Here is a 15545-nt window from a genome sequence, read left to right as displayed (position 1 = left end):
TTAAAAGCTTAACATAATGTAATGAATGAAAATGAATTAATAGCTGACACGGTTTGATTTTATAGGTAAAGGTCCCCATCGGTCTTTTGAAATGTCTTGTCTCCACCAGGGCTGCCCTGTAATCTGTGCAGTCCAATGTATGGTCGTTAGTTGGGCTCTTATTCTGAAAGCTGGTACCGGAAGCTCTTTCTGTTAAAACTCTCTCAGCGGAATCCCACTTTGTCAGTGAGTTCGCCGAGCCGAGCTGCGGTCCCGCTTTGTAACGTCTGTAAGTAAAAATGAGCGACAAAGGTCTGTCAGACGAGGCAGCGACTGCAGCTTGTAAAGATGGAGACCTAATAACCAAGGTAAGGCGACTTTTGTGCCGCTCAGAGTTAAACTACACTTCCATCAGACACTGTCAAACCCCGGCAACCGCCAACAGGCCAACGAATTCCAGACAGGTTAACCAGATATGCGCAGTGCATCCATTATCGGACGGTCACACGTTTCTTCACAAAATGTGCATCAGCTCCCGGGTGACAAGTGATTCGGTTATGTTTAACGTGATTTCTAATGCCAATGGCGGGTGTAGCAGCGACATAAGCGTCACAGGTAACAAAAACGAGTTTTATCGGAGGCTGCTGTAAGCTAGCTAACTCTCTGCCAAACTTTCGCCTGTGCGTTTTCGTGCGGAAGAAACTCTCTCCAAACTCGGGGTTATAGCCAAGACGTATTTTTATCAAAGCATGTGTATAACGAGTCTGTGCGTAACGCGAGATCTGCACAGGACTCACATGAAAATTGGTGTTTAGGCGCGGTCGGACCAGAACATACTCGCCCCGGATGGCAAAAAGCAGGCAGGATTGCACATAGCTAAAGTGGTCAGTGGTGCAAGCATAAGGTGCTGGAGCTAACTTGTCCAATTGACTAACAAAAGTATACACAATTTAAAGATTATAGTCTATTAAGTATTACCATCGTATTGTCTTTGATCTCTATCTGTCCTTACAGGCACTTCTGCTACAACACTTTCCTACTGTAGTTTCTCACTGTACACAGACAGTACATACACAAAGGTATCCTATACTGTATTCTAGATGTACTTACATATACTCAAGGATACAAACATTGGTTGTTTGTGTTTGCTGAATTACATGTCAGTATCATCGTATCTTTCAAACTGGCTGCACACTGAAGATATGTTACACACAAAAAAGTTGAAATTAGTAGCAGTAGTACTTTGTGGGAATATTTGCTCTGGCTGTCAGTCTTTTCAGTTGAAGTCCATGCTCAAGATTTTCAGGAATGTGTTCACACATGTGTGAGCTCTGGAGGTCAAAGTTCCTATTTGACTTGAGAAATAAGATTTTATAGTAGCCTATTGTAGCAATGTTCATTGTAGCCTCTCAAAACCTCTGTGGTAGCATGATCCACCACTCTGAACACTGTTTACTAAGTGAGTTTCCTGTAATCATACCTTTTCCAAAATTTGGCTTAACAGGCTGCCTCTATTTCATGCTATCATTGGTTTTGAAGCTTTGGACGGTAATGAATGAATGGATGGTAATGGATTTTGCCATAAATTGGCAAAAATGTGGCTGCTTGAAACATAAGGATGTGCTGTGGAAGTGGAAAGTGGAAAAAAAGTGGAAAGAAGTGGAAAAATGCATAATGCTGCAGGAGTGTTTGGTAAATTTCTGTGGGCGTGTTGATACTTTTTTCCACTGTAAAAACTTGACAGTGTTTGGAGGAAGGACACGGGAAAGGGGAACAGTTGCGAGCCACAGAGATAACACTCTGCTGTGAAACAAACACACACAGTAGAAGTTTGCTTCATACACTTAAACCAACAAAATGCCAGGATCAGGGTGAAAACCTACTGCTACATGAGATCATTTTCTCTTGCATACATTTTTTTTTTTTTTTTTTTTTTTTTTTTTACATTTTTCACTGATTAAAACACAAATCATACTTCAGACCCATGTATGCGCATGAAAGATCCCTGCAGGTCTTGCAAATTTATATACAGTTTACAAGCAACAACAATTTGTGAATGCTGTTACCATCTTATAAGTAGTGTTTGCAAGTCACTCTGAAAACAGGCCAGAGTGTAGCACACATTTTATGGCATCACCGTCTGACCTCAGCACCAGCATGTTATGTAAAACTTAGGACTTTGCATAGAAAACAAGAAGTAAATGTAGCATATCCAACTGCGGTGATGATATAAGCTTGGTTGCACAGAGGTGCAGTTTGGCTTAAAGCCCTTTTCATGAGCGAGTGCAAGGAGAGACAAATTTTCCTCTGTTGGAATTCAGGAACAGTCAGCAGTCTGCCAAAGATCTTCTGCCCTGCAATCAAATGTGTTGTGCTCTCTAACACAATAAAGTAATACACTGCTAAAAGGCTCAACATCTGTTCATATCTCCATACCCTCCATCTCCTGTGTTCAGTGTAATTGCGTTCATTGAACATGTCACAATACCCTGTTTTCCATTGTGATAGCAGGGGCTAGTTTTTTCATGCACACTTCAATTGCACATAAGGATATGTGAGTAAAATCAGTGTCTGTGGTGGCTAACTGAGCTTTTTGTAATTGTTTTTGTACAACATGTATGTTTGGTTGTATTGGCTGATGGGTAACCACGGTTTTTTATTTCAGAGTAACTTATTAGGGCTGTGGCCCAACCAGCTGTGCATCAGTTCCTCAGCTACGCCCACAAACTAACAACCACTGCTTCTGTTTAACACACTGTGATGCAGCATATTTGGAAGACCTGTTTCTGTTAGTGCTCATGTTTAGGTCTTTTAATAAATAAATAAATGCCACATACTAGAAAATTGGAGTTTGTCCTGCATTTCAAAGAAACAATAACATAACATGTTTTAATCTTTGTGATTGATTAACAGTGTTGCTGCCCAAATTCATTTAAAATGTTTGTGTATGTAAAGCCTCTGTTCTCTTGTTTCTGTGTCTCAGGATTTCATGATGCAGCAGACTATGCTGCGGGTTAAAGACCCGGTTAAGTCCTTGGATTTCTACACCAGAATCCTCGGCATGACGTGAGTATGAGTGCGGGCTTCACTTCAGTGAACTCTAAATCAATCTTTATTGGTATTGCTTCAAAGTAATATTTGACACGTCTCTTACACTTGAACTTAGCGTGCGTGTGCATGAACTTATGTGTACGTGTGTTGTTGAGACAGTTTCTTATTCATAGCCTGGACTTCTAAAGTGAAGTTTTCTCTCTGTTGTGCAAATTCTTGCAGGCTCCTGCAAAAGTTTGACTTCCCCTCCATGCGTTTCTCTCTCTTCTTCTTGGGCTACGAAGACAAGAAGGAGATTCCTGCAGATGTGAAGGAAAAGACGGCCTGGACCTTTTCCAGAAGGGCCACCATTGAGCTGACACAGTGAGGGTCTACATACTAGAATTAGAGCTGTATGGTCATGCATGAAATAATGACAATAACCCTCTGTGTCTATCCCACTGTTACATTAAAGTGCCAGAATATTCTGAAATCAGCTATTTAAGTAATTTAACTCAGAGTTAGTCTTGTAAGTAATTTAAAATGTCAAACCTCATCAATTGTAAAGTTATTAACTAACTTATTCTCTTTATTTCCTCTCCTGCTCCCGTCCCTCCTGTCTTTCAGTAACTGGGGCTCTGAGTCTGATGAGAGCCAGTCTTATCACAATGGAAACTCTGATCCACGTGGCTTTGGTAAGATTGTCTTCATGTGTTACAGGCCAATACAGTTAGATAAATAAAAAAGGAGGAGGTTGTTTAGTGAAATGCTACATTGCCATAGTCTGAGATTGTGCAGTAGAAATGATTTACAAAATAACAGCGTTCTTGTTCCAAATGTACAAGTATTTTGACATGAAAGGAACACAATACATAAATTGCAAGGACTTAAAATGCAGGAACACAGTAATATTAACACACTCTTGGTTTGATAGTAACATTTTAGTTGTAGTGCTGTGTAATATTGATTGACTATCAGATTTTCTTCCCCAAAAACCTTAAGTGTTTTAAAAATTCATCTGCAGTGCCAATGAACTTTCAACTTACTTTCAAAATATAAAAATGTTTATGCTTTAAACTGTTATGCAAAAATTTTATTAAAGGAGCTATTTTTAAGTTTTGCTATTGCTGCACAGTCAGTGTTGGCATTAACAGATGTTTACTACTGCTTCAGCCATTGTTTTTACAAGACAAGTGGTTATTATACATCCTCTGAGCAGTGCTACTTCTTCAGGGCCGACTGGACGCTACAGTGACTCAGTATTCGAAGTGAGTGAGACAGGCTGACCAGGATGGAGCTAGCTGCTTAGCATGCTAACTTGGAAGAAAAGAACTGATAGAAATAGATGCAAAACAATAAGGTTGCTTACACAGCTCTTGGCAAGTTAAAAAGGAACGAAGTTTGATGCTGAACTCACAATGTTTGTTCCAGACCGGTAAGTAAACAGCTGTTGCTGCTAACATTGGCTATGTAACAATAGCAAAACTTACAAATAGCTCCTTTAAGGATATACTATATGTTCATTGGTACTATTTGATTGTGCGTGCATGTGTGTATGTTTATGTGAAAGCTCTCTAGAGTAAACTCTGGATATGTGGAACTGTAGCGGGGATTCAGTCTCAGTCTGTCGATATATATTTGACAGGCCACATCGGAATTGCAGTTCCTGATGTCTATGCAGCCTGTAAATTGTTTGAAGAGCAAGGAGTCACGTTTGTCAAGAAGCCAGATGATGGTAAGATGTAAAATGTTAGTGATTATAGACTGTTAAAATGGATACATCTCGACAGTCTTGGCATCCTTTGTGTATGTATTGTCATTTCACCCCTGCACTATGATCAGGATGCACACTTGTGGAAATCTGAAATTACTAATATCTATGTGCTTGACATGTTTATTCATGTAGTATTTACAATTAATATTCCACCACCCTCCCTTCTCTTATTTTTTTCTCAGGTAAAATGAAAGGCTTGGCTTTCATTCAAGATCCTGATGGCTACTGGATTGAGATCCTGAGTCCTAACAATATGGTGTCCATTACGTCATAAAAACTGACAACATGCTAACTGCTGCAGTGCACACAGGCAGACCTGCTGTGGCTTCATTGGGAGAGCAGAACGTTGGGGTTTAGCGACGAATTTAGCAACCTGCGCCGGAGAGCTGAGGGAAAAAGGAGCGGCATGAGTTGCGCAATGGCAATCAGTGTGTCCTGGCATGGGGCCGGACTAATATTGGGAGGTGATGAGCAAATAGATTAGATACCTGAGTTATTGCTATGAATAGCAGCTACTTTGTGTAACTTGGGTTTGTCTGCCATCATCAGTTTGTATGTGTTTTTCAAAAAGTGATGCTGAAATAAAGCGGTATTACTGTGTAATAAATGTGAGAGCCACCGTTCAAAGGAAGTGGATTTGTCATTTCTTTCAGCTTTGAGAGACAAAGAAAAGTGATGTTTTTTTTGCCAAAGTAGAAGTCAAGATAGAGCGGTGACAGCAATGTCACTCACAGTTAAGATTATAGTGGCAACAATAAGGCGACTTGGTTCCTGTCTCACAGTTTAGTCATAAAGGGAAAAAGTGATTTACAGTTTTTAACATATTCAGAATTAATTGTAAAGTGAAATCTGTAATGAATCATTCCCACATTAAGGATTTTCAAAAATACAAAACTGCTGATGAGCAAGAAATCTGCACTGGAAAATGAAAAATTCACAATGGAAATAATTAATTTGTGGTTACATTTAGTCTGTACACTCAGTTGCGCATTCTATTACTAAGTCTGTTATCAATATGTCCCAGTTTGTCCTATAAATATGAGGGAAACTGTTTACAGTACTGCAATTGCATTTTTGTGTTTGGGCTCAAATTTTGACTCATTTTTAACCCCCAAAAATAACATTTCTTGCTGAGATCTTAAGATAATGTAGTGCAAATTATGGTAAAATTTAACCAAATAAAAAAAAAAAAACGGATAAAAGTTTAATTAATAATATTATGATATCCAATAAAAAAGAATGATTTACAATTGTAATAATTCAACTATGTTGCAATGACTGAAAGTTACTCCTAATTTTGGCCTACAAATGCATGAAACTTTTAAAACTCTTCTTCACTGATTTTTTTTTTTGTATGTTTAAAATACAAGAAATCACAGAGGTATCTACCTGTTTTGCCTACAGTGGACCCACAGGTCTCATTGTTCTTGCCTTATATACAAGTTAAAGGTTTGTGTATTCACAGAGCATCGTTACCAACCTTGAAGTCTCAGTTGTTGACAGCTTAGGACCTGATTCCTACCGTCGCTTTTATGTCTCCTCTTGTTGTTGGTTGTTCCTGCCAACAGCATCTTGTGTTTTTGCAAAAGCAGCAAGTCACCATAAAAGTCATAGAGGCGCTTTTCAGACATGATCCATGTGGAGGCACTGTGGCTTAGCTGGTCAAAGCGCCTGTCTTGTAAACAGGAGATCCTGGGTTCAAATCCCAGCAGTGCCTGCCCATGATGCATTTCTGTAAAATATGAGCACACTCGAATCACTTTAACATGGGATCCAGATGGTGCAATCATATAGTAAACACAACACAGCATGTTGTTATTTTTTAACAGCAGTTCCTCAAGCCTAATTGGTGTTGCCCTCTCAACTATTAAATACAGAACAAGAGTTAACCAGTGAGTCAGTTGTCTGCAATTTTTGTTGACTATCATCCATCTGAAGTATATAAGAGGGATTTAAAATATCAACAGCAGCTGTAGGCACCATGGCTTAGTTGGTCAAAGCGCCTGTCTAGTAAACAGGAGATCCTGGGTTCAAATCCCAGTGGTGCCTGCATAATAATTCTTACGTTTCTCAATAGCAGGAAATCAAACATCACTCAGTGCTATATGTAAAACACAGCACATCCAAAATGTTCCTACTGGTCCTAGTGTGAGCTGTAGGCATGAATATATATCTCATGTTATGTCAACAAATTGATTCAAGTAAACAAAGGAAAATCACTGCGTACTGCATGGCTTTGCATTGCAGGCTTCTCGTCAGGACTATCACTACCTTAGAGGACATCGACTTCAGCATATCAAACAAATTTCAGCATGCCAGCCTCGGGTTGTTGTACACAAATAATGCAAATCTGTAAATAAATGGAAAAGTAAAATCAAATAAAATGTTTAGATTTGTCTGTTGATGAGAATTGTGAACATCCTGTTCTCACTCTGCTTTGCATCACTGAAGACATTTGACTAGTTAGAATAAACACATTTTAAGATTTGGTTTGTGTATCTGGCAGATATCCAGGTGAATGACCCGGACTGCTCTGATTGGCCAGTTTAGGTGGGGAATCAGATGTATCAGAGCTCCAATAGGTGATGTGGGAATAACCTGCTCCCATATAATATGACCACATAACACACAGCCCTGTGTTAGCCCTGTGTTTGAATGAGTGTCCCTTCTCTTTTCAACAAAAATCCACTTTCGCTGGTCTCTCGTTGCTGGTGCCCTCATTTATGGTGAGTTTTACCATAGAGACAGACTTCATTGATGTTTGAAAAAACGTGCTAAAAGTGTCATGTACACAGTAAATTCCCATTAGAGTTAAATTCTTAACTGTGCTGTATGGTCGCATCTACAGACAGGCTGCTGCATGCATACTCTGGGCAAATAGCTGTTTATTTTTCTGTAAATCTGTTAACATCAGTAGCAGCTTTTTAGTTTTGCTTGGGCTAATATTTTAATAGAGGAATAAAGAATACTCTGAAAGATTGGGGAGTTCATCCTCAGCTAATGCTCTTGCTTACCATAAAAAAAAAAAAAAAAGGCCACCAACTGACTATTTTGCAGCACTACTCTCTAATTGCAGTGAAATTTGATCAAACTCTTCTTTGTAGCCTTTCTGAAGAAAACATGGAGAGAAACATCCCCAGTCTTCTCCTCTTCCACTTCGTCTTCTTCGTCCTTCTTACTCCACCATGTGCGGCGACTTCAGGCCTGAACATTTCAAAGGTTGTCCACATCTCCCGGCACGAGAACTGGTGGGTTGCTCAGGCCTACTGCAGGAAGTACCACAGTGACTTGGTCACCATCAGAAATGCACAGGACAATAACAAGACTTCTATATTTAAAGGCTGGATTGGTTTGAGTAAGTGGAGTGATGGAGTATGGAAATGGTCCAGTAGAGGTGAAATCTCCAGATTCTTCAGCTGGGATTCAGGTGAGCAGGACTAGAAGGAAAATGTGTGTATTCACTTAGTGCTGTACTCAAGTCTGGCTTCAGTGTACGCTCCACAATTTATTGTATTCGCAGGTAATTTAATGTTAAAGTAGGACTATTTAGCCATGTAAGCTGCATATGGATGCCAATGTCAGTCGGTCGGTCAGTCGAACACTTTGACTGAAATATCTCAACAACCACTGGATGAACTGCAACTTGGAGCCGACATTCATGGTCCCCAGGGCTTGAATCCTACAAACTTCATTTTTTAAGTTCCATCATGACTTAATTTTGTACAGATATCCATTGTACAGACTCTGGTCAAAGTTTAAACATATCCAATGAAATGTCTGTGTCTACTGGATAGATTAGACAACCTTTTTGATCGCCATGGTTCCCACATGATGAATCCTAAAGACTTTGGTGATACTCTGACCTTTCCTCTAGCACCACCACAAGGTTCACATTTATGTTTATGAGTGAAATATCTCAATAGGTGTTAGACCGACTGCCATGACATTTGGTATAAGGCAGTTGTGTTCCCTACATGATAAATATTAATAACTTTGGTGATAGTTAAACACTTCACTGTCAGCAGGTCAAAATTGTAGTTGCTATAATGCTTAATTATGCAAATTACTTGTACATGTGTGAACGTGTGTTAGTACAGTGTGTCTTATGGTATATTTGCGGATGAAATTGTATGTCCATGTAACTGTTATTTCAGCCTCACTCGTTCTTCTTGTAGGTGAACCAGACCAGGGTGAGCGGTGTGCTATAAAGTATTCGAGATCCATAAAATGGCGAAGCCGTTATTGCTCTCATACTCAACCCTTCTTGTGTATGGATGAAAGACTGATTTTGGTCCAGGAGAGGAAGACATGGGAGGAGGCCTTGCAGCACTGCAGACGGTTGAAGCGTACAGGGTCCACAGGTACCAAATACCTGTATGACCTCGTCAGCCTGCCAGAAGCAAAGAGCCGTCTGCTGTATGGAGAGACAACGAGACTGAACGTAACAATGAATGAGGTTAGATTTTTTTTCTGAGTGTTTGTGGTGCTAAGGAGGATTGCCTTCCTGGTCAGGTTATGTCACTTAATTCCTGTCATGTTTAAGGCAGAATGACATTTTGGGAAATACACTTGTTGGCTTTCTTGATGAGAGTTTGATGACACAATTGATACCACACTCATATCTACCCACTAAGAAACATACTACCACTTGGTGAAAAACTAAAGTGGCAAAAAACCCATATGACAATGACTGCACAGCCACCGTCACTGCCAGTTACATGTATCTGATCTGATAATGGTAATCTGATGTCAACACTAATACAGCTGATTTACCAAATCAAAAATGTGTTTAATGTGGTTTGTTAACCATTCATGTTAACCACCACAATTTCAAATAGGTTATACAACAAAGGTAACAAATTTAGGCTTTTGTAAATGTGTGACTGCAAGGCCAACAGTCAGGGTAACCATCATGGACTGATAAGTGACCGCTCCCATATTAAGATTATGTTTTTTTCTTCCTGACATTCTACCGACATTGTGCGAATGCAGCAATAGTCCTGCACATCTCAGCAGTGACTGCACTGTTATTTTCTCTGTGTTCCCATACGACTCTCTGTTGTTTCTTCCTCTATTGTTGGTTGTTCCTGCCAACAGCATCTTGTATTTTTGCAAATGCAGTGAATCATCATAAAAGTCATTGAGGCACATTCTAGGCTTTTTCCATGTGGAGGCGCTGTGGCTTAGCTGGTCAAAGTGCCTGTCTTGTAAACAGGAGATCCTGGGTTCAAATCCCAGCAGTGCCTGTCTATGATGCATTTCTGTGCAACAGCAACACTAAGGTCACTTTAATATGAAAACTAAACACAGCATGTTTTTATTTATTTTATTTTTTACAGCAGTTCTTCAGGGCTAATTGGTTGCCCTCTCAAATATCTACAGTAAATACAATAGAAGAATTAACCAGTGAGTCAGTTGTCTGCAGTTCTTGTCCACTATCGTTCCTCTGAATGTATCAGAGGCATTCAAAAAAGAAAAAAGCTAACAGCAGCTGTAGGCACCATGGCTTAGTTGGTCAAAGCGCCTGTCTAGTAAACAGGAGATCCTGGGTTCAAATCCCAGTGGTGCCTGCATAATGATTCTGTTTTACATTTCTCAATATCAGGAACTCAAATGACACTAAGAGCCATATGCCCAACTCAGCCACAATTTTACTAAGAGTGTTTGTGTCAGCTGTAATCATGAATCTGTATCATGACTATGTTGTGTACTAATGTACAACCAATCTAAATTGATTATTATATGTGTTATACAAGTAAACTGTGGTCATGTTAACTCACATATAGACCTACAGTATGTACTTTGCACCCAAACAAGAAGCCACGGCGGAAAGTCCTAATCCTCTGATACATTAGCTAAAATGATGTCTAGCTGCTTTATGTTGCCTATGAGACTCGCTCACTATGGATATGTGAAGGGAAATGAAGTAACCAACATGACGTGATGAAGCAGCACCAGCCAAGCAGAATAGAAGTGAAGTGAATAGAACTATAGACTTGTGAGAGTCAAGAGTTGTGTGTACAGTGTGTGTACAGTATGTTCAAAATGTTCAAGTATGGAAGTGAGTTTTTTTTTCTCTCTGTGTTCCCACAGCTCTCTGCTGTTGATTCCTCCTCTGCTTTTTAGCAATTGCTTGTTGTTCCTGCCAACAACATCTCTTCATTTGTTTTTGCAAATGCAGCAAGTCACCATGAAAGTCATCGAGGCACTTTTCAGACATGATCCATGTGGAGGCGCTGTGGCTTAGCTGGTCAAAGCACCTGTCTTGTAAACAGGAGATCCTGGGTTCAAATCCCAGCAGTGCCTGCCCATAATGCATTTCTGTATAATAGGATCTCTGCAATCACTTTAACATGAGGCCCACGTCTTGCAGTCATGTGGGAATTCAGACACAGCATGTTTTTATTGTATCTTTTTACAGCATTTCTTCAGGCTCAGTCAGTTCTTGTCTACTATCATTCCTCTGAATAATTCAGAGAGATTTTAAAATATCCAGTGACCATAGTCGGTGCCATGGCTTAGTTGGTCAAAGCGCCTGTCTAGTAAACAGGAGATCCTGGGTTCAAATCCCAGTGGTGCCTGCATAACCAATCTGTTTTACATCTCTCAATAACAGGAATTCAAACTGACACTTGGAGCCATCTGCACAATACAATACGACTCAGCCAAAAACATTACTATCTGTAGTTGTGTGAGTTGTACTGAATTTATATCATACCTATTATATTATATACTATTATACACCTGATTTAAATCTAAATAGATTAGTGTATGTGTTATACAAGTAAACTGTGTCCGTGACCAAGAAATAACGGCAGTAGTTAACTTATATAGGTTTACAGTATGTTTCACCCAAACAAGAGGCCGTGGAAGAAAGTCCTACTCCTCTGATATCTTAACTAAAAGGATGTCGAGACACACTCACTACGGATGGGTGAAGGGAAATGAAGTAACCGACATTATGTGATGAAGCAGCACCAGCCAAGCAGAATAGAACTGCAGTGAAAAGAACAGAGCAGGGACTTATAAAAGCTACAAGTTGTGTTAGTATAACCACCGTGTATGTATGTTAGTATGTTAAGAAGTATGGAAGTGAGTGAGCAGCAGTGATTGCACAGATTTTTTTCCTCTCTGCTCTCTCCTGTTGTTGCCTCCTCTGCTTTGCAGCAGTTGTTGGTTGTTCCTGCCAACAACATCTCTTCATGTGTTTTTGAAAATGCGTTAAATCATCACAAAAGTAATTGATGCACTTTTCACATGATGTGACCCATATGGCGGCACTGTGGCTTAGTTGGTCAAAGCACCTGTCTTGTAAACAGGAGATCCTGGGTTCAAATCCCAGCAGTGCCTAACTCTGATGTGTTTCTTAACATCAGGAGCACCAGAACCACTTTAACATGGTGTCTCAACCGTATGGGGAATGAAACACAGCATGTTTCAATTTTTTTTTTTACAGAAGTGCTTCAAGGCTAATTGGTTGCCCTCTCAAATATCTACAGTAAACACAATAGAGGAGTTAACCAGTGAGTCAATTTTAAAATACCAATAACTGCTGTAGGCGCCATAGCTTAGTTGGTCAAAACACCTATCTAGTAAAAAGGTAGATCATGGGTTCAAATCCCATTTGGGCCTCCAAATGAATTCTGTCTTACATTTCTCAATAGCAGGGACTGAAATGGCACCCAGAGCTGGATGCCACACACAGCACAGCCAAAATGTTACTAGCTGTAATTATGAATTTATATCTGATATTATTTCAGCAAATTGATTCAAGTAAAGAAATGCAAATAATATGGTTGTGTGAGCTGTAGTCATGAATATCATGGTTATTATATCATATGTATACTATTATACACCTGATCCCAATCTAAATAGATTATTGTTATACACATCAAGTGTGGTCATGATCAATAAACAGTGACCACACACTTATATATAGACCTACAGTGTGTACTTTGCACCCAAACAAGAAACATATAGTGAAGTATATAGTATAGTGAGTATAGAGTTGTGAGACCAGTTGTGTTCACTATAACCACTATGTGTGTACAGTATTTTAAAAATATGAACAGTAAGATGATAGAAGTGAGTGAGCAGCAGTGGTTGCACTGTTGTTTTTCTCTGTATGTTCCCATATGGCTCATTCCTGTTGTTTCCTGTAGGTGTGGGTCGGGCTGCGTTTCCTGGCTGGTGAGTGGTTCTGGATGAGCAGAGATAAGGTGACCAGCTCCTACCTCCCTCCCTGTCCGGCCCAGGAGCAGCACTGCGGTGCGCTGGTTCTCAATAGCACACAGTTGAAGATAATGAACTGCTCTGAGAAAAGAAAATTCCTGTGCAGTATAAGATCGTAAATGCTAAATCCTGAATCTTGAGGTTCAACTGCGCTCTCATTTATGTGGTTTTGCAAAAGATCTTTACTACTGCAGCCCTGCGAGGCAAGTGATTTTTTTTGTCGTTTGTTTTTGTAATGTTCATTTGCACCACTACCCTTGTCTTAAATAAGCCTCAACAGTACGTAACAGCTGCAGTTAAGGAGTCCAACATTAAATTTAAGATCTGCCTAAATGTGTATCTATTTTTGCTATTAAGGATAAACCAATAAAGTTTCTTTCACAATATAAAAGAATGTCGGCAACAGCAGGCTATGTCTTTACTCGACTACATTCATCTTATTCACAGTATAAAAAGATGTAGGGTGCTGGCAAAAACTGATCCCCTGATCTTATTGACATAGAATGTATTTACTCCATATTTTATGCCTTCTTTTCTGTCCCTTCCATAACAGAATATGTAATGCACCTTATCCTGTCCTCTCCATGTTGGTAGGACTGCATGCTGCTGTTATTCAGATATTCCCTGTGTAATCTTGTTTTCCACTAGAGGGTACCACATCACAGTGGGTACATGTGCTGCTTAAAATGAGGGAGCATTCAGTCACCTACTGTGATGCAGAGATAGTGGTGGAAAGTAACTGAGTACATTTACTCAAGTTACTGTAGTTACAGCTTTAGTTTTTAAGATGAAGATTTCACACAATGGATAATATAACAAACTTTTACAACACATTGTTAAAATGAATTGTGTGGGTCACATTTCAGATGTCTATGAGTTGTAAACAGCCCCACCAAGTTGTCATTTGTCTCTAAACTTTGTTTCATTTCAATAAATGTTCAAATGATCCAATATCTCACCAAAATTACATAAAAAGTCTAAAAACCAAAAACAGATTTGTTTATCGGAACTTACTTTTTTCTTCTTTCCTCTCCCATTAATCATCTCAGATCCGCTCTGATTTATCTGGTGTCCCTGTTTATAAAACTGCATATGAAGTACAGTTCAAACTCCACCTCCACAGGCTGCAACAGTATTAATCATCTAATGATGTCATATATAACAATATCACAATATCACTCAGAGGGACCAAACTAGTAATTTTACATGAATACTTTAATTATATTTTGCTGCTAATACTGAGGTAGTTTTAGTCAAGTTGCATTTTTCATGCAGGACTTTAACTTATAACAGAGTATTTTTACATTGTTGTATTGGAACTTTTACATGAGTAAAGGATCTGAATACTTCTTCCACCGCGCTGCAGAGATATGCAAAAGTGACGTGTGTCATTATTTCTGCAAACAATACCAGAATTTTAATTCGATTCTTTATTTACTTGAATAAGCCTTTTATCATTCTGCTTGAATATGCAACAACAACAAGCTTTGAAAATAAGTCTGTCAGTGTCATCTGCTCAGAGGCACAGACAGTCTGTCCAATCAGATTTCATTAGGCAGCTGCCTTGCATTTCACCTTAAACAAGTCAAAGCATGAGAGACTTTGTCATTTCTGCCCATCAGATACTTGTGATGCCACCCACACATCCTCACCCAGGTGATTTTACACAGTTAGCACCCTCGTTGATGTGACCCTCATGTGACCCTCATGTGACTTCAGTGACGTCACCCTCTCTCATGTGAGAGAAAGTTCATCTATAGGTCGAAATGCCAGGGCCTTCCCTCCAGTCTGAAGAACTCTTGAATGAGTAGCAAAGTATCTTCATCTCTACAGCTGAGAGGTAATGCACATTGTTGAATCTTACCTCTTAATTAATCGTGCTGACTCATAATCAGAGGTTGACCCGTGCTGGGATGCAGAGAAAGTATCCAACATTATGACTCACAGTCAAGTCATGTGAAGCTAGTGTATGAACATTGAACAGCAGTATAGGTTTTTCCGTTAATGTGGACAGGAAGGGACAAAGCAAAATGTACATTTTTACACTAGGTGAAGGTGACTAGTGATTCGAAGCGTTGTTCACCTTGATATATTACAGTAACAGTTTCAGTCAGATGTGTTTTCTTACCATAACGTTAGGTTTGGCTTCTCGATACTCACTGCGTTAGCAAAGCAGCAAGCACTCATGCTCACAGTCACAAGTATTCACCTCACATTTTTGGCCACACTAGAAGCATGGCTGTAGCCTTGACAATGTCAATCTGTCTGTCATGTATGGTTGCCAAACAATGTATCCAAATGGTTAAGGTAATCCCATGAGCTATCAAGAGGTTGACATTTGTGGTTTTGAGTGAAATTGAATTGATTGCCATGAAAATAGGTGCACACATTCACATTCCCCTCTGGATGAACTGTAATAACCTTTGTAATCCCTTGACTTTTTCTCCTTGCACCATCATCCGGACAATAGTTTAGTAGTAGTTAGACCAAATAACTAAAAAAAACTAAACTAAAATGGTGAACACTATAG

General features: G+C 39.5%; 1 protein-coding gene and 7 non-coding genes across 8 annotated transcripts; all 8 read left to right on the top strand.

Moving 5' to 3' along the window:
• Positions 1–189: 189 nt before the first annotated feature.
• On the top strand, positions 190–5410 carry glo1 (glyoxalase 1). The gene is made up of 6 exons (XM_023429600.2): positions 190–347; positions 2963–3045; positions 3253–3393; positions 3637–3704; positions 4655–4744; positions 4966–5410. The coding sequence occupies exons 1-6, from the start codon at positions 279–281 to the stop codon at positions 5055–5057; spliced, it is 543 nt and encodes a 180-aa protein (XP_023285368.1). The 5' UTR covers positions 190–278; the 3' UTR covers positions 5058–5410.
• A 1016-nt stretch (positions 5411–6426) lies between these two features.
• On the top strand, positions 6427–6500 carry trnat-ugu (transfer RNA threonine (anticodon UGU)). Its single transcript has one exon. It is a non-coding gene; the product is annotated as a tRNA-Thr (tRNA).
• Positions 6501–6758: 258 nt separating this feature from the next.
• Positions 6759–6832, top strand: trnat-agu (transfer RNA threonine (anticodon AGU)). The gene has a single exon. It is a non-coding gene; the product is annotated as a tRNA-Thr (tRNA).
• Positions 6833–9955: 3123 nt separating this feature from the next.
• Positions 9956–10029, top strand: trnat-ugu (transfer RNA threonine (anticodon UGU)). The gene has a single exon. It is a non-coding gene; the product is annotated as a tRNA-Thr (tRNA).
• A 250-nt stretch (positions 10030–10279) lies between these two features.
• trnat-agu (transfer RNA threonine (anticodon AGU)) lies at positions 10280–10353 on the top strand. Its single transcript has one exon. It is a non-coding gene; the product is annotated as a tRNA-Thr (tRNA).
• A 662-nt stretch (positions 10354–11015) lies between these two features.
• Positions 11016–11089, top strand: trnat-ugu (transfer RNA threonine (anticodon UGU)). Its single transcript has one exon. It is a non-coding gene; the product is annotated as a tRNA-Thr (tRNA).
• A 201-nt stretch (positions 11090–11290) lies between these two features.
• Positions 11291–11364, top strand: trnat-agu (transfer RNA threonine (anticodon AGU)). Its single transcript has one exon. It is a non-coding gene; the product is annotated as a tRNA-Thr (tRNA).
• Positions 11365–12059: 695 nt separating this feature from the next.
• trnat-ugu (transfer RNA threonine (anticodon UGU)) lies at positions 12060–12133 on the top strand. The gene has a single exon. It is a non-coding gene; the product is annotated as a tRNA-Thr (tRNA).
• The last annotated feature ends 3412 nt before the right edge of the window (positions 12134–15545 follow it).

The sequence above is a fragment of the Seriola lalandi genome, unplaced genomic scaffold, assembly GCF_002814215.2.
Source record: "Seriola lalandi dorsalis isolate HSWRI2012SDOR001 ecotype SW California unplaced genomic scaffold, Sedor1 jcf7180002054898, whole genome shotgun sequence".
In the NCBI taxonomy this organism is placed as follows: domain Eukaryota; kingdom Metazoa; phylum Chordata; class Actinopteri; order Carangiformes; family Carangidae; genus Seriola; species Seriola lalandi.
This window is presented reverse-complemented; position numbering and strand designations above follow the sequence as displayed.